Source organism: Schistosoma haematobium, chromosome ZW (genome assembly GCF_000699445.3).
Source record: "Schistosoma haematobium chromosome ZW, whole genome shotgun sequence".
NCBI lineage: Eukaryota > Metazoa > Platyhelminthes > Trematoda > Strigeidida > Schistosomatidae > Schistosoma > Schistosoma haematobium.
In genome coordinates, this window is record NC_067195.1 from 4063327 (window position 1) to 4084426 (window position 21100).

The 21100-nt window shown below is 38.0% G+C and overlaps 2 protein-coding genes across 3 annotated transcripts; one reads left to right on the forward strand and one right to left on the reverse strand.

Moving 5' to 3' along the window:
• Positions 1–2843: 2843 nt before the first annotated feature.
• Positions 2844–8043, forward strand: RBMX2_1 (RNA-binding motif protein, X-linked 2). 2 transcript variants are annotated; one of them, XM_051210220.1, is made up of 3 exons: positions 2867–2910; positions 7059–7342; positions 7385–8043. In XM_051210220.1, the coding sequence occupies exons 2-3, from the start codon at positions 7075–7077 to the stop codon at positions 7849–7851; spliced, it is 735 nt and encodes a 244-aa protein (XP_051070190.1). In that variant the 5' UTR covers positions 2867–2910; positions 7059–7074; the 3' UTR covers positions 7852–8043. The 2 variants fall into 2 exon arrangements, with proteins under 2 accessions (XP_012791733.1, XP_051070190.1); XM_012936279.2 differs by having other exon boundaries at positions 2844–2910; positions 7059–8043.
• A 625-nt stretch (positions 8044–8668) lies between these two features.
• On the reverse strand, positions 8669–20045 carry MS3_00002618 (uncharacterized protein). Its single transcript, XM_051210221.1, has 6 exons — positions 19648–20045; positions 17242–17538; positions 15803–16051; positions 12247–12510; positions 10286–10495; positions 8669–8965 (listed from the first exon to the last, which is right to left on the reverse strand). The coding sequence occupies exons 2-5, from the start codon at positions 17506–17508 to the stop codon at positions 10367–10369; spliced, it is 909 nt and encodes a 302-aa protein (XP_051070191.1). The 5' UTR covers positions 17509–17538; positions 19648–20045; the 3' UTR covers positions 8669–8965; positions 10286–10366.
• Between the last annotated feature and the right edge of the window lie 1055 nt (positions 20046–21100).

Genomic DNA, 21100 nt, shown 5'->3' on the forward strand with positions numbered 1-21100 from the left:
GACAGAAAAAAAGGATTGGGGGTGGAGTAGCCCTATACATACGATCATGCGTGAAGATAAACCAAGTTCACAAACACGAGTTTATCAATCCTAATGAATCCGTATGGTGCTCAGTAAGATTGTCTACCACCTCGAGGTGCCTAGTTGGAGTCATCTACGGAAAGCCCACTGCTGACATGGAGTACGAAAATCTTAAGCTGGAAAAATTATCCCGCTCTAAGCGTCTCGGATTTACTCATATCCTGATTGCGGGGGACTTCAGTCTTCCTAAAGTCAATTCCGCGGAACATATATATATTTGTGGTGAAAACTCAACTGAAGCTCCGTTCTTCAACCTCAACTATGATCTGGGATTATTTGAAAATATGTGGTCGGTAACCTGTTGGAGAAGCAGTCAGACACCGTTGCGCTTAGACTGGGTATTCACAAACGAAGGATTCCTAGTTGACAACCCCTCAAGCCTAGCTCTCCTGAGGAAAAGCGTTCACGCCGTCATAGCCTTCATTTTTTTCAACAAAACTGAGCTAAGATATCCCAACAAAAGCAGGCACTCGAATTTCAAACTGGTGAATGTCAGCCTTACAGGACTGTCTACAACAGGTGGGTTGGGATGTTCACCCTCAACTTGATGTGGATGCTCATTCGAATTTCTTACTGCACACGCTCTTATGTGTTACAAAGTAGCCTGTTCCTGAAAAGGTCCAAAAAAGCTACAAGGAACCTGAAGTAATCAAGGATCGCACTCTTCCTTTGCTAAGCCGCAAAAGGCACTTTTGGGCAGAATACAAACGAACTGATAACAACGGTGCGCACAGGCAATACAAACATATAAGGAACATATGCACAAAGGCAATAAGAGAAGACAGGCTTCAGTAACAGATAAAGCCTATCGTTAGATTTGTCTCCGATCCAAAAAGTTTGTTCCGTTATGCAGCCTCTCTTCGTCAAGACAAAACTAGAGATTCCTAAATGCTCGGTCCTAATGGCCCGACCAATAAGGACGGCGATGCCGCTAACCTTTTGGCTGGACAATACTCCCGGACATTTCAACCGACCCACATCAACTATACTGATGACAGCTTCTTCTGAAACTGCACAGGAATTTCCGTAGTGAACCTGAGAGCTAACTTGGTGTTCCGGAAACTGCAGCACCCAAGAAAAGACACTCATCCTGGCCCAGATATGGTTCATTCTGCTATATTGAGGGAAGCAGCTTATATCGTAGCAACACTGCTTAGCGTGATGTTTTCACACTCGTTAAGACGAGGCACATTACCAAAAATTTGGAAGCTGGCTCACATCACACAAATTTTCAATAGAGGTCGGCGTAGTAACCATCAGCAGTTCTCCCAATATCCTCAAAAATTATGGAATTCCTGATATGAGACGGTCTACACGATTACTTACTATCCGTAAACTTCTTTTCACCCCAACAACACAGCTTCAGAAAATGTCACTCTTGTATGATCAACATGCTGACCGCGGTGGACAGATGGACAACCATCCTTGATCGCAAGGGGAAAGTTGACATCATGACTTCCCATAAGATTTGGTAGGACCAACCATATATGTCTTACCACTGAGCTCAAACAGTGGGATATCAAATGACATTTAATTGATAGACTCCCTCCATATCTAAAAAATCGACACTTTAAGTCAGGGTTAACTTTACCTTCTCTCGTGCTATGGAATACTCTAGTGTGGTCCTCCAAGGTTCAGTACTAGGGCCTCTTTTTTTCTTGATTTATATAAACTATCTTTCACAACAGGTATTGTTTGACTTATTAATTTTTGCTGATGATGTGAAACTCTGAAGAGAGATACGCAACCAAGAGGATATGCTGGCTTTTCAGGAGGCTCTGACTCCACTTCAAAGTTGGGCAGACGACAACGGACTTACCTTTAACACTTCAAAGTGTAAAGTAGTCCATCTAAGACATGTTGCAGACTACAGTTACAACTTCTCTCTAAAAGTATCCCAAGTTGAATAAGATTAAGAAGTGCTGGTCCCTACGATTTGAAGTCTTACGCTAACTGTGACAAAAATGTCTCCCGAGAAAACCTTACACTAGTAAAATTTTTGGCCAGTTGGACGGAAGGACTTTCCACATAATCTTCAGCAGTTTTATTTGTCCTTATTAAGAGTACGAGAATATAGTATTTCTTCCCTCACTCCGAAAGGATAAAGATACTCTGGAGCGTATTCAACGGGGAGCCACGAAATCAGTTCGGGAACTCAAATTCAAAACTCATGAAGAGCGCCTCCAATCACTAAACCTTTACCCATTACAGTATAGGTGTCTTAGAGGTGACCTAATGGCTCCCAGTATCCTTAACACTTCTAGGCATCCCCTTAATAAGCTACTTAAGTTTAGCTCCAACACAAAACCAAGAGGTAACGCCCGGAAACTGGAGACACAACATAGAAGAACGGACTGTTGACACAACCTCTACTTCATAAGAGTTGTCAAGTGATGGAATTCGTTGCCGGCTGAGCTAGTCCAAGCAACTTCCCAGGAGTCCTTTGAGAGGAAACTTGACCTATTCTTAAAAACTAAGGATAATATCTTACCATGATTTACCAATTTCTCTTTTCCCCCTACTATCGTTAACATACCTTGATTCCTGCCTGGAGGTATTGGTGATCCAATGCTACTAGACACGGAAGCCAGTTAAGCGAAAGCTTCTTCTATTTCGTCCACAAACATTTTAACCATTTTGATTCACTATAGACCAGTTCCCTTAGATAGTAAAATTTGTTATGGACTGTTAAATAATACGAAAGACTGCATTTGACAAGGTTTATTATATATTGAGTAATATAATTTATTTAGGGTTCGTTACGCTTGCATCAACGAAGCGGGCCAAAAGAACTAATAAGTTACTTTAATTCGTGGTCTCGATAATCAGGTTGGTCAGAATTTTCCCATAGCTACTATAAACTTCTAATTGTTTTCAAACATGAGCTCACCGTTTTCACTTGCTTTTTCGTCTGTTAATGTTCTTGTTTCTGTCTAATTTTCCTGATTCTTGCACTTGTTAAATGAATATTTATCTTACCTAATCTTCCTATTTTGGGGTTTCCCCCAAACTTCGGGGAAAAACCCCAAAGTTTCCTATTGCAGCTTCCCCAAAATAGGAAGATTGGGTACTGTCGAATAGTTTTCGGTAATATTTACAAGTGTCAGTCAGTTGTTTAAGTATCAGTAATTTGTGAATTAATGTATGGCAGCGTGTTTTTTCACTCTGTATTTGAATGTCCTAACAAAAATGGGGAACTAAAGGCGAAATTTTAAGAAAATCCTCAGAAAAAGTCGGTATGAATATAGGCAGCGATGCACTTTTTTCTCTATCCTGAGGCAAATAGTGTGTGCCGAAATTACCACTTTTTCCTTCCCCAAAATGTCTACTTTTTCTAAGAACTAACACCGATTCGTCTACTTTTTCCCAAAATAAGTTCCGGATTTTTTTCAAATTCCCCTAATCACTTCAACTGTTGTTCAAGTAGTTGTGAACATAATAGAAACTTCGCTTTACGGGCTTCCGTATATGTGTATATAATAGACCACAAGTATTAACTGTTACTTGGAAGTATCAGATTGTCCAAGTTGTTCAAAGTTTGCTACATTTCAGTACTAACGTTAACATCTCACAATCGTGCAGCAGTACGACGATAGTCCAATCTCAGTTTGTGAATCTTTTTGTCGAAAATTGTAGACCAGCAAAAATCCCGAATTTTCGCGTCTCGAGTCTCCTATAGTGTTCGAAAAACTGATCAAACTTTGTCTACAATAGGGAGATCGGGGAGTTACTTTGTAAATGTCAGTTTTGGATTCGTTGGTTGTCTTGCCACGGAGATTCATACTACTATGCTGTACCTCATATCTTTATCGTACTCTATTTATATAGAAAAGCCATGTTTCCTTTTACATCTGCTAGGAAGTTTTCATAACATAAACACTAATTCCTGCGAAATTCATGAGTCCTTGTATCAATCTGAATGCATTAAGATACAGAAAGTCGGTCATCGACCCTGGAAACAAACTAAGAGACTATGTTTGAGTTTCATTGGTGTCATAGTCATATGATTTTGATTTATTCGTTAACTGATTACGCGTAACCATTCTTATAGTACCCTGGCGTTTTTGTTGTTTATTTATTTATTTTAACACATAGATATTGGTAAAAGGAGGCACCAAATACATATGCGCCACACAGATCTTACTTGATGTGTGTGAGGGCTGTGATACTGCCCGGGTGCCCAAACCGAAGCAGGTGGTTTTCTTAGGAGGCCACATCCAGAGCCTTCGACCTACAGGGCCTGATCCACAAGGCAGTGGAGCATCGTAAGGAGATGCAATCCAATGGGAGCCGGTGACCAACGATTGGCTCATATGCCATTTGTTCCTTCAGGATACTGGAGCCCATGAGCACCATTGGTTTGGAATCAGGGTTTTCCAACTCCTCTAGGTGGACTCTCCATGTCCGCCAACCCGGTTAAAGCGCCAGACATTCGGTTTTTGTCCGCTGAATTTCGTAAACAACAGTAATGCCACGAGAAGTCAGTGAGTAGAACTTCACTGGCAGAGGCTGTATACGCGTGGCCATGTGAGTATTTCGAGAGGGAGAGCGGATTCTCCCTACTCTCGACCGTACCAGGGCATTTGGGGGCGGTTTTTGTTGTAGTATAGTTTCACTACAGCCTTTTAGCTCCAAGAATTATTTCAAATCATACTCTTCGGTCCTTTTCTCAGTTTACATGCATTATATTGAATGACCAGTGCTCCTTGAATAAACCAATTCTCTTGGCACTACTTTTGTTCCAAATATTTATAGTGTGTAAGATTCTGACGAAGGATGAAAGTTGCAAACATATACACCGATTACCACGACGTGCAATGCTAACCGGTGCTGCAGATGGTTGGAAGAAAGTTAGGGGCGGCCAAACCAAAACGTGGCATCAGTGCTTGAAGTCACTAACTTCCAGTCTGAGCCATGTTGGTAGATGCAGACTAATTGTTTGGGGTCCGCGTGACAATCGTAACCAATAGTTGGAGACTCTTGGTGACATGGCTCAGAATCGACCACAATGGCGTCGGTGTATACACTCTCTGTTTTCCCTTAAACTATGAGATTAAAATCGCTTCATATATTTCTTTCTACGAACTAATTCTTCCTTCCTGCACTATATCCTTATTGCAATCTTTCTTTTATGTATTACCACCTCTGAATTAACTATTTTTATGAATCCAGTGTCCATGTTGTTGTGTTAATGAGGTATGGTAACTTGGACCGATGCATATATGTGCCTGGTCCTACGTTGTAGTTGACTGACATCAGCTTCTCATTGTGGTAAGCTTTCTTTTGGTTATTGTGCTTCTGGATCTCTATTATCATACAAACTGCGTGGGCTGCATTTATTCGGTCAAGTAGAGTTGTCAGTAGTCAGCTTCAAAGCACACGTCATTCTGTAAAGAAGTTGTGAAACATAACATAATCCCTGCAGTGAAACGGAAAAATTTAAAGAAACAGCTACATATGACTTGTAAATGTTTTGCATTTGGTTGGTAAGCACTTATTATGTCTAATCTCAGAAAATACGGGGTTACTGTCGCACGCTTTGTATCACTAAGACCAGAATTTGAGGGCAGATAAGCTTTCTAAAACTTGAAGTAAAGTTAATACTTAGTTCCTAAAGTACCTGACTCCACTGGTTCACATGTTCAAACATTTTTATGTTCTTTGGTTTAGGTAATCAGGTAGCATAAAAGTTCCAGGTCATCAATTCGCACTTGAATAATATATCCTATTAGTTATAAACACAAGATTAAATAATCCATAAGGAGATATTTCGGAATGTCTAACTTCATGTGTTGTCCGTGCATTTGTTTGGAAGCGATGATTGTTCCAATTTGATCACTGCATTAGTTCCGTTCATATTTAGTTTTAGGGTACACAGTAAGGTCAAACTTTGTGTAGTATTCCAAGTTCAGTGTCAAAATTTACAGTACTAAGTCAGTTTTAAATTTACATTACTGTAAATCTAATTATCTCTGCCAAACCAACTTTACCAACACAACATGTGGCATGACAACTATTTTTATTATTATTTAATTCACTAGAATGGTAGGCGTAGGCGAGATATCCGTCTATTAACCAAAGGACGTGTTTACTGTGAAACAGTTCGTTCCGTCCTACTTTATGGCAGTGAAACATGGCCGGTAAGAGTAGAGGATATTCGTAGGTTACTAGCATTTGATCATAGGTGTCTTCGAAACATTGCTCGTATATCCTGGGACCACCGAGTAAGTAATGCAGTTTTTAGGAAACGGGTACTAGGTAAGAATGGCAAGTCAATTGTAGATGGCTGGGACACGTGTTACGTATCCCCACCCACCGACATGCGATATTTTATGGTATAGGAGTAGGTTGGAAGAAAGGTAGAGGCGGCCAAACCAAAACATGGCACAAATGCATGAAGTCACTGACAAGTGGACTGAGCCATGTTGGTAGGTGTAAACTACCTAGCTGGGATCCGCGAGACAATAGCAACCGATGGTTAGAGACCCTGAATGACATGGCTCAAAATCGTTTGCAATGGCGCAAGTGCATCCACTCTTTGTTTTCCCAAATCTTAATCTTCTGAATTCTTCATGCCCCTATTTATTCTCTTTCCAAATTTATTTCATTGGATTATATTCCTTGAATAACATCTTCAAACCCTAATCTTAACGATTATTGCTTATAATTTTACTGCCTTTACCACTACGGGATTTGAATGGACAATTGTACCTCTGTACTACCTGCTTCGGTTTGGGCACCCGGGCAGTATCACAGCCCTCACACATATCAAATGAGATTTGTGTGGCGCATATGTATTTGGTGCCTCATTGTACCAATGTTTATGTGTTAAATAAAAAAATAAAATCTCTTTACTAATATGGTATGACAACTCGAACTGATATACACACGTACGAAGTTCTACGTTTTTGATGACTGACACTGATTGTAAAATAACCCTCTCTTTGTCTACCTATTTTTTTACAATATTATTCTAGATAGAACGGTTCCACAATGAATCCAATTACGAATGCCAAAAATCAGAATTTAATGAATGAGAAGGAGTTATCGCTCGGTCACACAGGGACAGTTAGCAGTTGGCATAGACAGTACAAAGATTCGGCTTGGATCTATGTGGGTGGTTTACATTACGATCTCACTGAAGGTGATGTTATTTGTGTTTTTTCTCAGTATGGTGAGATTGTTAATATCAATTTAGTTCGGGATAAAAAGACAGGTGTGTCAAAGGGATTTGCATTTGTGTGTTATGAAGATCAAAGAAGTACTGTTCTAGCTACTGATAATTTAAATGGAATAAAATTAGGAGGTCGTATAATCCGAGTAGACCATGTCGAAAAATATCGAGTACCAAAGGACGGAGTTCTTGATGTTGGACATATGGATAAAAAGCCAGAGCACAAACGACCTACTGACTCTGTTTCGGAATTTGTTAAAGAGCATGGATGTGGTCCAGAAGTGATGAAACAACTGAAAAAAATTCAACAGGAACAAGACGAGGCAGAGAAGCGACGCCTCGAAGCTATTCAGAAGCGGAATGGTCGGGAGAAACGTCATAATCCAGAGTCAAGATCTAGAGAAAATGGAGAGTCAAGACATAGAGAGAATCGAGAGCCAAGGCTTAGGGAAAACAGAGAACCTCATTCAGAAACAAAAAGGGAAGACACTAGTCAAAGGAACTCTCCGAGACGCCTACGCAATCCAAGTCCTTCCCCACCGCGCAAAGTCTCTATTAAGGCGGAGCCCCCTAGTCCACCAAGACCATTCCGCTAAGTTCATCGAAAATTGTCACTGTACATAAACTTTTTTATAATTACATTATCGACTTGTGACACTAAAAATTGGTCACCCTTTAATACCGATGTATTAAACAAGATAGTATGGCTCTTGTACATGCAGTTATTGTAAATATCTACTTTTAGTGTATTTGATTCGTGCTTTTTAAAATAAATTTGTTATTGAATACTTTTAATTTAGTTCTCGAAGCGTAACCACAAGTTTTATTCAGGTTCTTACAAGTCACCAAAATAATTCTACTCAGCTGCAAGTGTCCTCTGCCATCCCACCAGAGGTTGTTACGTGCTTAAGTGATTTTAGTTATTTCTAACTACAGGAATACCTATACGGGTAAATTAGTGTTTTTGTGTATGTTTTACTTCAACGATCGATCAGCATCTTGTCACATATTTCAAGTCTAAAACATGTGTGTAGCCTAAATTTCATTTTAGTACATGGAGCTATTAAAAACAACTTATGTTTGACTACAGGACAGAATTCCTTTATACTCATCATTGGTTATTAAATTGACGGATGAGTAACTTTGTCCTACTACTTCGCTTGCATACACAGCTGGGTGTTTCTGCAGATTACATAGATTAGTTAAAACGCCATGTACTATTACGACTCTAACACCCGTTGTCAGATAGTTGCTAGTCATTTGAATCTCTCAGTATCTACTACAGGACAACTGTTTAGCCATTGTAGTTGTAAACCTGATTCTGTGTAACAAATTCTTACCCGTTAGCAGTGAGAAAAACACAATTACAGTACTTCAATAAGATCAAATTTTAACCATTTAATGTTGAATGGGAAAAAAGAAAGTTTGATGGGTACTAAATCCAAACATTAAAATAGCTGGTAGTCTGTTCGTCTTTAAATGGAATAACCAAGAGTTGAGATTTGAATACAAATACGAAAACTGTTGACTCATTGTTAACGATGGTATTTGATGACACTTGAGTTCATGGTAGCTTTTTAGGGGATTAGTACTTAGATGATATCATTGGGATGAAGATTAAAAGAGTTAAGTTGCCAACCAAGATTGGAATATGAACAGCGCATAGCTTAGCTTTTCACCATCCTAAATACAATATTGTCTAAAGCAAGACTGAAATGAAAAAAGTCAAACCATAATCTGACAATTTTACGACAAACTAAACAATTCAGAACTCGGTATAACTGAATTCTCCATATCTTGATACAACTGAAAATATATATGGAAAAATAAGCAACAGCTGCGGAGCACAGTAATTAAAAAACTGAAATCGGATGCACGTTGCGATTGATTTGAGCTACGACTATTTGTCATGGATGACAAAATAAAAAGGTATTAATGGAGGAATACTAAAACTAGATACTTGAAAGGAGATAAAGAGTGAATGCATCAGCACCAATAAAACTGGTTATAGATCGTGTCACTCGTTTTCGACAATTGATCAGGCGGACCTTAGCTATGTAGTCTGCACCCACACACACTGTCCGATTCAATAGCCAGTAACTTCATGGATTGATGCCACATTTGAGTTTGATCGTCCTTAGTTTCTTCTCAACTCACTCCCATACCAAACAAAGTGGTACGTTGACTTAGACATGCATAATATATGTCTCAGCCATTCCAGTTGTATATTTACCTATATATCGTTGTCTAGGTATGTGTTTAACAACATCCAACCCATGTTTGAAGTGTCTGTACAAAATAAAGCCATTTACCTCGTCAGCTGATTTGTATGCCCTACTGAAAACTTTATGATTATAACGAAACAGCTGTAATATCGTACTATATCTTCGATAATCACATCCAAGTCAAAAGGTACATAAAAGGAAATGGTACAATGTCGTCATGTTTCTGCATAGAAATTTAAAGTTGGTAAATCCCAACTGTGTATTTTTTAATCATGCTTCATAATATCCCAAAGCAAGTATGGCTTGTACGATAGAAAAAGTAATTTCTAGGCTAAAAACAACTTTAGGGTGAAGATAATGTCATTATAGAGTTTATTAACATGTTGCTAATAAAGATAATATTAGATGTAGTTACTATTGTATTTAGTGTTTATCATGGGCTTATTACACCTCAATGGAAATCTTGTAAGCCGTTGTAAAAAGCAGATGTTTGTAAGCAGGCGGTTCGTGAATTTACAGTATCATTAAGATTGTAGCATCGGATTAGAATCATCTGTCGATCAACCAAATACAACATGATATCGCGCCAATTAGTGGTTCATATCCCAGACAATTTTGTAATAAACCTTCAATTTAGTAAATATCTGAACAAAATATTGGTTGAGTATTGTAGTTAGACTTTATCATATATATATATATATATATATATATATATATATATATATATATATATATATATATATATATATATCAGTAAACAAAGAATAATAACATTAACACAACTAAATTATCATATTTTCTTTACACTTATGAAATCTGGACAAGTTATTGATTGCACAAAGTTATAAAACAGAGACAAGTTTGCGTCAAGCATTGACTTGCTTTTTCATTTCCTTCTTGATTGAATATGACGGTTTAATGCATCTTGAAGTGTTACAATAAGATTACGTAGATGCTGTGCTTCCGGTGATGATAGCTGTATATTGTTACGATCAATCTTTGATAATAATTTATCCTATTAAACGGGATAAAAAAGCAATTTACAAATATTGACAGAAGAGTTATTCACTTCTACTATAAAAAAATAGTTGTGTCTAGCATTACATATACATACTATGCTTTTAACAGAAAATAACTATTTGGCGTTATTCACAAACAGTACTCCAGGACCAGGCACGTATATGCATCGGTCCAAGTTACCATACCGTATTAACACAGCAAGATGAACACCAAATTCATAGAAATAGTTAATTCAATGGTGGTAATATATAAGAGAAAGATTCCATATAAGGATATAGTACAGGAAGAAAGAATTAGTTCGTAGAAAGAAATATATGAAGCGATTTTAATCTCATAGTTTAAGGGAAGACAAGGAGTGTATACACCTACGCCGTTGTGATCGTTTCTGGGCCGTGGGCTTGGCTATCGTGATGAATCAATCGAGCTATATTGGCTGTATTATGCTTATTCAAAATGTGTAAATTTAATTAAGCTCTTTCTTATTTCACTGGAATCATATAAAGACTGAAGTTTAGAAACTAAACGTAAGTTTACACACTTGATTACATGAGAAGAAACTAATCTAACGTTAACTAGGTCATTTTTTGGATGATCTTAAGGGGACATCGATTGTCACAACTGATTCAGTCAAAATCTGCAGATATTAATAGGAGCATCAAGTATTTTGTCGGGCGTATCACTTTATTATGATGATAAACTGTTACGAACCCCGTACTAATACCTACTACTATTAATAATTTTACATATGAAAAGCATGACTAAATATCTTCGCATCTGTCTATCGAAAACGTTTATTAACTATGTTTTTATTTCTATTATACGTAAGGAAGCCATCTGTGTTATTACAGTAAATAAGGTATTCACATTATAGTTATATAAAGTGGAAGTCTATAACTGACAGAGAAACGTAATTTTATAGTTTTAGTTTATATCTAAGAAAAAAAGTAGTTCACTAATATTAGTTTTGTTTCTTTGAATAATAAGTTTGATACATTTAAATCCCTGATGTTTCACTCTCACAACTGAAATTACTAGAATTCATACATTCCGTTTTTAATCTTTAAATGAATGGAATTGTCTGACTTTTATTTATTTATTTTAACACATAGATATTGGTACAAGGAGGCACCAAATACATATGCGCCACACAGATCTTACTTGATGTGTGTGAGGGCTGTGATACTGCCCGGGTGCCCAAACCGAATCAGGTGGTTTTCTTAGGGGGCCACACCCGGAGCCTTCGACCTGAAGGTCTGATCTATAAGACAGTGGAGCATCGTAAGGAGATGCGGTCCCATGGTAGCCGGTGACCAACGATTAGTTCATACGCCATTTGTTCCTTCAGGATACTGGAGCCCATGAGCACCATTGGTTTGGAATCAGGGTTTTCCAACTCCTCTAGGTGGACTCTCCATGTCCGCCAACCCGGTTAAAGCGCCAGACATTCGGTTTTTGTCCTCTGAATTTCGTAAACGACAGTAATGCCACAAGAAGTCAGTGAGTAGGATTTCCCTGGCAGAGGCTATATACGCGTGGCCATGTGAGAGCATTTCAAAAGGTAGAGCGGATTCTCCCCACTCTCGGCCGTACCAGGGCATTTGAGGACTATCCTATTATCATTTATCTGTCCATATCCAATAGGTCTACAGTTAGGAAAATAAATATGTTTATTGTTTCTGAGTGGATATTTAAAATTATAATATAAATATTGACTATAAACTGTTAAGAAAAAATAATAAATCTTACTCTCATTTCTTTAGATAATTTTTGTGTAGAATTAGGTCGTAAAGTTTTATCCATATTGGTTAAAGTATCATTAGTTGTTGTATAATGATTTATATTAGTGTTAGTTACACGAGTTGTATTCATTTTACATGTACTTGAAGTTTGGTTATTGATCGCACGTGATCGAGTTACTCGATAAGTAGTAGATGGAGGGATGAATCCTTCAAGTTCAGTAACTTTTGGTGTCGAAGCAATTGGTAACCGTTTTCCACTACCAGATTTCATCTAGTCAGAAGTAAATACAAGAATAAATAACACTGGACTGATAACAAATAAAATATTATTTATAATGAAAAGATGCAAAATTTCTCAACTCAACTTCCCCTCTAGAACGTGAAACTATAGCATCGTTAGGTTAGTAGTAATAATAACATGGTGTGAATTTGCACTGACTACGATATCCCATGTAGGCATTTAGTGTAATATTAGATTCTATTAGCTGACGTAAGACATACCATAAGTGGGTGAATTTGCAGGTTGCTGTTTCCGAAGGTATGCGTATTGGGCACTTACATTACTATTACTTTATCATCCAGGACGACTGAAAAAGATGAAAAAACGAAGACGAATTCAGAGAACCAAGTCACTTATTTTTGTACATTTTCATCATTGACCCAATGACTTCCTGTAGTGGGGAAAAACGACCAAACGCTTCTGGACATGGCAAGCTATCGAGTGTTTACTAACAACAAGCTCATTAAATATAAACTTCTGACTTGTAACGTATCACGGCCCTCACTAGAGAAGGGGGGGTAGCGGTAAAAAGGTCTACAAAATCATTAGTTTGATAAGTCTTCGATGTCTATGCTGACCCGATTAGTTTTACTGGGCACACTGTTGGCTGGAAGCGCTCGGTCAAGCATACACTTTAGATAACGTTCGGGTATGCTGTGCTGCGCATCTCTTGGAACTAGTCATATTGGAATACACACACCTCGGAGCATCAACCATTATTCAAATATATCTTCGCATCCATTCATTCTCGTCTCCTGGTCTGATTGGATTTACGGTCCTTGTATGAGAAGTTTCGGAAGGTAGCGTTAATAAACACTGAGTTCCCGTGACGTATTCAGGTTCCTTCACAACCCCTGACGCTAACTTTCTAGTGGTCCATCACTTTAGCGTCCCGCAGTCTAAGTTTTCGACGAACGGATAGATATAAACCTTCCGTTTGACTCCATATACTACACATAAGCTAAACCTGTTTGAGCGACGGCAGTAATTAGAAGCCACATACGGATTAAGCAGGATGAATTGACTTCAGTCACTCGTTTACTCAGACATACTAAAATGAGAAGCGAGAAATTAAAGCGAGGCAGAGAAAGCAAGCTTCCCAACTTCATTTGAAAAAGTGTAACTAACTATTTATATCCAGGCTGTTAAGCTAACGACATGCGATGAATAGGGTAAGGGATACACACATATAAACTCATAAACTTCGTATGTAGCTCTTTTAGAGTTACTGTCCGGACAAAGAAAGAGGGTTGGGCATTAGGTCACCAACCCATCCCGTAGAAAACAACCTCGCTAGAGGAACGCTAATTAGAAAAAAATCACTTAAATTTCGCCCTTGAAGTTGAAGGATTTTCATTCAGAAGAATTATTACGCCTCACGACAAAAGTCGAGACTTTTCGAAAATCACGAGACCAATCTCCCTTCTGAAAATCAGAACAACAATTAATATAGGTACATGGAATGGTCCGGACAGTATGGGAAACCAGAGGGACCGACCAAATAGCTGTGGAAATAAAGAGATAAATCTTGGCGGTGCTTGGGATGAGTGAAACCTGTTACGTCTAAACTAGACAAAAAGGATTAGATTGGGGACAGATGCTGTTTTACATTGCTCATGAAGAATAAAATGTCTCATACACGAAAGGAGTTACTCTGATGCTGTCCAAAAAAACACGAAAAGCGCTTATACGATAGGAATCTTATGTTATACAGTGCTATACACCCACCAATGATAACAATGAAGACGATAAAGATCAGTTTTATGAGACTGAAGTCCACCGTAGAGACGTGTCCAGAAAAGGACATAACCATCATGATGGGAGCGGACAACATCGGGTATGACGACATCATAGAACGACATGGACTGGGAAAAAGGTATGAAGATGGTGAGAGATTTGCAAATTTATGTGCATTCAATAAAATGGTTATAGGTGGCACTTCAACGTGTCAGGATGTTCTGGGCTGCAACAAACATCATCATCAGGATGATGCTTGGACAAGATTCAAGAAAGGAAGAGCAAGAAGACACCAATTAACAACAGTCGAACAAGAAGAGAGAAAGTTAAGGAACACGCCGAAGATACAGAAACAAACAAGAGAGTGAAGAGGAGAATCAGGACCGACAAGCAGAAATATGTGGAAGACCTGGCCATGACAGTGGAAAAAGATGCAACAGAAAGAAATATGAAATAACTATATGACACGACAAAGAAACTGATAGGGAAATATGGTAAACCAGAGAAACTGGTTAAAGACAAAGAAGGCAAGCCAATCACTGAGATTCAGAACAGAGCAACAGATGGGTTGGATACTTCGAGGAACTCTTGAATAGGCCAGCCATAGTGAACCTACTGGACATTGGAACAGCACCTACAGACCTTTATATAGCTGTCACCCCATCAACGACTGAAGAAATCAGCATGGATATCAAACAAATCAAGAGTGGAAAAGCAGCAGGAGCAGACAACATACCAGCTAAAACACCAAATTCAGACATACAGGTAACTTCAAGGATGTTCTACATTATATTCAGAAATATTTGGGAGGAAGAACAAGTGCCGACAGACTGGAAAGAAAGATATCTCATCTAGATGCCAAAGGAAGGAGATCCGGGTAGGTGTGAGAATTACAGAGGAATCACACTACTATCAGTGCCAGGAAAAGTGTCCAACGGAGTGTTTTTGGACCGAATGAAGGATTCAGTAAACGCCCAACTCCGACATCAACAGGCTGGATTCTATAAGGATCGGTCGTGCCTAGACCGAACCGCAACACTATGGATCATTGTTAAACAATCAATTGAATGGACTATGAGAAGACATTTGACAGTGTGGATAGGAGGGCCTTATGGAATCTTCCTCGACACTATGTTGCACCTGAGAAGATCGTCAACACCATTCGAAATAGAGTGTCGTTCTTTTAAGGACTGCATGATAATTATAATTTACTATCAGATTTAGGAATGATAATTCACAAAAAATACTTTGATTTGGCGTGCATTAGGTACGAGGTTCAAACTGTCATTTACTCGTTTGGTAAATTACTGAGTAAGATGATTATACAGTAATCATAAGCTGGACTAAATATCTATCTTGAATTCCACAAATAGTCTCAAGTCTAATTATCGTTAAGATGTTGCCAAGGACATCATTGCGGAAATGCGTAGGTATAGGAAAGAAGCTAGGTAGTTGTATTTTTAGAACTGTGTTTACACAATATGAACTAGATAACATAAAAATAATCAAACAATCGACAACAAATAACTGCAGTAACGAGAAGTACCTGAGAAGTATTTAGAGTTGGAACTTGACCGACATCATTAATATTTGTTAACTCTCCATCTTCCGAAATAAATGGCATAGACGGCCATTGTGACAACTGTGGATTAGTGGATGCTTGAGATGTCTTTGCACTTCGACAATTACTTGTAGTATGTCCTCTACATGGTCTTTTTCCGGTACGAGTCTTTACAGAATCTTCCCATTCTAGTCGACTACGCTTTTTTACCTCAGACACCAACTGGTCAAGTAACTAATGCAATAACATAAATGTAAACGAAAGTATGTTATGTCGATATGGATATTTAAAAGATATCAATTCTAATAAAGTTGTTTTGCATGACATTTACAAAAGCTGTTTGTGTTAATCTCAGATAAAAGATTACAACAAATCAAAATACTGTAACCCTAGTTTATGTATTCGAATATTATAGGGATAATTACTTCCAGAAATTCCAATCTATGAAGTTAGATACTACTTAAACACAACTTAGACAATGATGTAGATCTTGTAGACATTACACAGATATTGGTTTATTCGCAAGTCTTTTATCTAAAATTGTTGACTAAGAAAAACAGGGAGTAGTCATATAACTATTACTTTCTGGGTCTTAAAAATCCCATAAGTCAAGTTAGCCTTCGAATGTGTTGTTACACAAAAAGTTGCAATATAGATAACTCGTCTAGTGTTTAAAAAACACGGATTATTTATGACATTAATGAGATACTTTGTTTAAAAAAATCAGTTGTTTTCGTAGTTTAATGGCCGAGACACAAGGGTTTAAAATGAACACTAAAGATGTTAAGTATTTGAACATGGGTGCCTTCAAAGCCAAAATTATTCGAATGTCACTGTCAGTTGCAGAAACAGAAAGTTGAAAAATGGGTAAAGGTATCCAGAGAAGTATATGCATTCGATCTTTAACGGTCTTTCCTGAAAAAGAAACTTCGCTCATTAATTCCACTTTGTAACAAAATACAAGTTTGAGTGCTTTGTTTGAAAATACCCTCTCAGTGCAACAACTAGTAACACCACAAAAAATAAGAAAGTATGTTCAGCGGGACTTGGATATATTACGGAATCATTAAAAGCTTAATGCCTAGAGGTTACGTGGTAAAGTGAATTAGTGATTAGTTACAAATAGGTTCAACCTCTACATATCCACGATGATCAACAGTATCATATATTATTGCAGAGAAAACTTATTTTAGAGATTACAGAAGTAGTGGGTTTATTAAGCAGATTTTTTTTAATTTTGGGACAAATCCTACAGCAGAAAGTACATTAGTGCAACAGCGAGAGCTGATTTTTAATAGCTCAATCATAAACCGATCTTAAAACCCTAGCTAACCGTGAAGCAGACTATAAAAAACATACTACTGGATACTGTACCATTATTGAAATCAAAACTTGCACATAGTACTACTTTGAGTACAACTTACATTTGCTCCTGTATCCCCATTATACTGGTTGATACAATCAAAGTAAGGTTTACTTCGTATCTCAGTCGGTAGTCTGGCTATGAAATTCAAAGCAGAACTTCTAAATTGAACGATTGCCTTCTCCATATCATCTCTACGGGCTCTTGTGTATAAAACTTCGCGCTTTTCTGCTTCTTTCAGGAATTCAGTTATTCCCTTTTTGGTCCATCCAGGCTTCAGTTGCATATGCAAGTAATCCAAAATTTTAAAATCACTATCCTCTGACATTATAATAGAGTGAAACTTCTCGTAATATATCTACCATGAAAACAAATACGTAGATTACTGTAATATACTACTGGCAAAACAACCTACTTATGTGAGTAACTAAGATAGTGAAGGTTAGCAATCAAGAAGAGGTTTATTCACCAAGAGATAAACTAATGATACTAAGTGGAATCCTGAACCTTAAAAAATATAGTGGGACTAAGGTCTGAGATGCAATGTTCCAAAACCAAATGCTTTAGTCGCCATGTGTAGTCAGGCCACAAGTCTGACTAGAGGGATTATTTCTAAGCCCCTTGTTAATACACAGGTACTGAAATTTATAACACACTCACCGCCACTCGAGTCTATATATCTTTAGATTCATCAGCATATTTAGCTTACTTAACAAACAGTTTGGCTACTTCTCTAAACACATACTTCCATGCTTATATAAAAAACGTATGACTGATTACATGAAACAACCCATGCATATACTCCTCTAATTCGTCTAAATCTCGAGTGCTGTTAGAGGTATGAGGGCGGTTATCACTTCCCGGTTGCCCACACCGAGGAAGGGTTCTTCTGGAGGTACCTGAAAAGGAAATTGGATTAGAGGTGGTCTCAGTGACCTGAGAGCGTGACCGCAGTGCCCAAGGGACAACTGCTTGAGGCCGGTCGCGCACGGCCTTTTCGTGGGAGGTTTTTGACGAGTTAGCTCCGTTCTTCAAAGGGCCTTACCGCCGGAGACGGAAATCCGTGAGGTAAGGTGAGGTGTGCATTTTTAGGGTCGACCTTTTCTAACCCCACCCCTCCTCGTGGGAAGGCAGCATCGCTGTCATGCTGGTTGTCTGAAAGAAACACCTTACTGCTGTCACACCTCTGTACAGTCAGCAGTACGACTTCGCCTTCGGACCTTGGGTTTGTTGCTTTTAGTCTTACCGCTCTTCAACCGACCTGTCTGACATGGTAGGACCTTGAGGAACGGTTGTTCCAGCCAGTATAGCTCGGTTGCTTCATCACGATAGGCAAGCCCGACCACCACGTCAAGGTAGCAACAACGGTCGGGACTCGTCTAAATATTGGTTTTTTAAAACGCTTGATGATTTATTAGCATGCTTTTATATATTTGTTTATGGGGTTAATTAATTAATTTGTCAACTTATACTTCTCATCGTCTGTTGATTGTTTGATTTATTCTATGCTGAAAAAACTACTACTACGACTTCGTATTGCCTTCTGAAAGTTATACACTTCGGGATCTTTGCAATAATTATTATCAGGTCGACTGATATACGAAGTTTGAGAACAGCTTTGAAAATATTCTGCAGCAATTTACTATGTGATCATGTTATTTTACATCATAAGCTACGGAAGCTGAAGAATAGGAAGAAAGTTGAAATATTACGAAATTTCCTGAACAGAATACATATATAATGCAAAAGTAAAAGCATGTTTTTTCATATCTGAAGATCATGCTTTACAGCTAAGCGGACTGTTGAGCAGTACCTTCAACCCCTATTTGGCCGGTGACAGGTATGCGAACTTCCTGAACCCGTGCTAGTAATTTGTCAACCAACAGCCAAACGTGGTATACGAAACCTTAAAATAAGCGACGTGGTCGACGTACTAGGTTACTTTACTATTACTGATCAACCTAGCTGAAAATATAGACAAGATTTAAAGCCATATTGTGGACTGAAAGCGATAAATGAATCCCAAAGGATTTACCCGATTAATTGCATAAATTTCAATAGATTTGCGAGAATACTATGCTCCAGGAAAATCTATTATTGTCCAGGTTGATGTTTTAGTGGCAGACCATATCCGTTCTTATGTACATTTCTATATCTTGATTTACTCACCCAGTTATACGTCGGGTATAATCTGGTTTATAAATAAATTGGTTCACAATGCCATACCCCATTTAGCACAGAGATGAAATCGTCAAGAAATATCCCATAGTAAAAACAATAACAGTCAGTGGCAGTAAGAAGGATTAGACACAGGCAATATGATTTAAAAAAGACTTGAAATAAAAAATAATTTTAAGTCTGGATTTCAAGGAAAGAGTGAGTTGGTCTGCACCAAAGTGACTAATTCTAAGCTATGTCATCTGATTTCACCAACCATCAATTACGATAATCGACATTGCAAACCTACCTTTGTAGCTTGGACCAGCAGCAAATGACTTTGTGGACTGATGCTACCTATTAGTTTGGCTGACCTAGTTTTCTTCTAACCCGCCCCTGAACCAAGAGACCACGCATTGAGGTATGTGTTAGTCATGGATATGTAATGGGTGTTTTAATCTTCATAGTTGGTGAAGATGTAGTCTTGTCAACCCACTTGCTATTTCTATTACCTTGCGTCTAGACTTAAAGTTGTTAACTCGATGCTCTCAATACACAGGAGTAATACTTCAACAGCATAAGCCTACGAATACCGTTTGTCTTTGAGAGTCACGTTTCACAACTATGAACCAAAACAGGAACGACTGTTATGCGATACACTCATCGTTCAATTGGAAGGTATCACAAGTGACAAATGTTGGCAACAGCCGGTCAAGTAGTTGTTAAACATATACCCATAATTGTTGGTAAGGCTGATAAGATAAGTGAAGGGGTCATGTTCAACTACTTTACTCTCAATTGATGGTTTGGATAGTGATATATATATATATATATGTAGTAGCACGTGTTATTCCGCTTAACCAAATAAGCTTTTTCTATAGTTCTCCGTCTTTCCTCTCTTACAGCCAGGTTCGTGCCTGAAAAAAAGCGGATATCAAAATCAACTTTCAGATACCGCACATTGAAAAATACCCAGCCTAAACATGTTTATACTGTTGCTAAGAGCAGTCAAAAGAGGATTAATTAGGTTGGTCTATCTAACAGAGGTGTCGTCATTATTTGTATACTGAGTATCTTAATAGATCAATCGGTAAAAAACGTCGGAGGGAAACATTGTACCTAATTAAGCTAATGGCATGTATTTAACCCTGAACATTTGTTGAAACTGTTATGTGATATTCTTTCACTAACTGGATTGCAAAGAGCACTTATGATGAAATTTTTATTCAGGAAGAGAGCAAACCCGAGGAGTTAAACAGGAGATCCAAGTCGTCAGAAAAGGAGAAAGCAATGTACATGAAATGGAAAAGAAACAGAAAGAAATACGAAATTACAAGTAACATTTCTAATTTCATTTACTTCCACCTTATTTTCTATCCCAATCTCCCTATTGTGGGGAAGCCGCTATAGAAAATTTTGGGGAAATCACTCAAATCTTGCGAAGAAAACTATACATAAAAATATAAAAAGATTAATGGTCAAAGAGATGTACAAATTTGATGTCACAGATAAATAATACATCCATAGCGACTTTATAGTATGTAGTAAATATATACAACATGAGAAGGACCTACTAATTACTAATTAAACGGGACTGATACGCACCTGCCGCTTAGTCAACTTGCATTTTATTTTGATGCTGTTAAACAAACGACCGCAATGGACTTTCGCGACAGCTAGAAAATCGCTTGCAATTCTGAGGCTCGTTATCCATTCAATTGTATTATTCTTCGAGATATGGATCAATTTAACCATAATCAGGG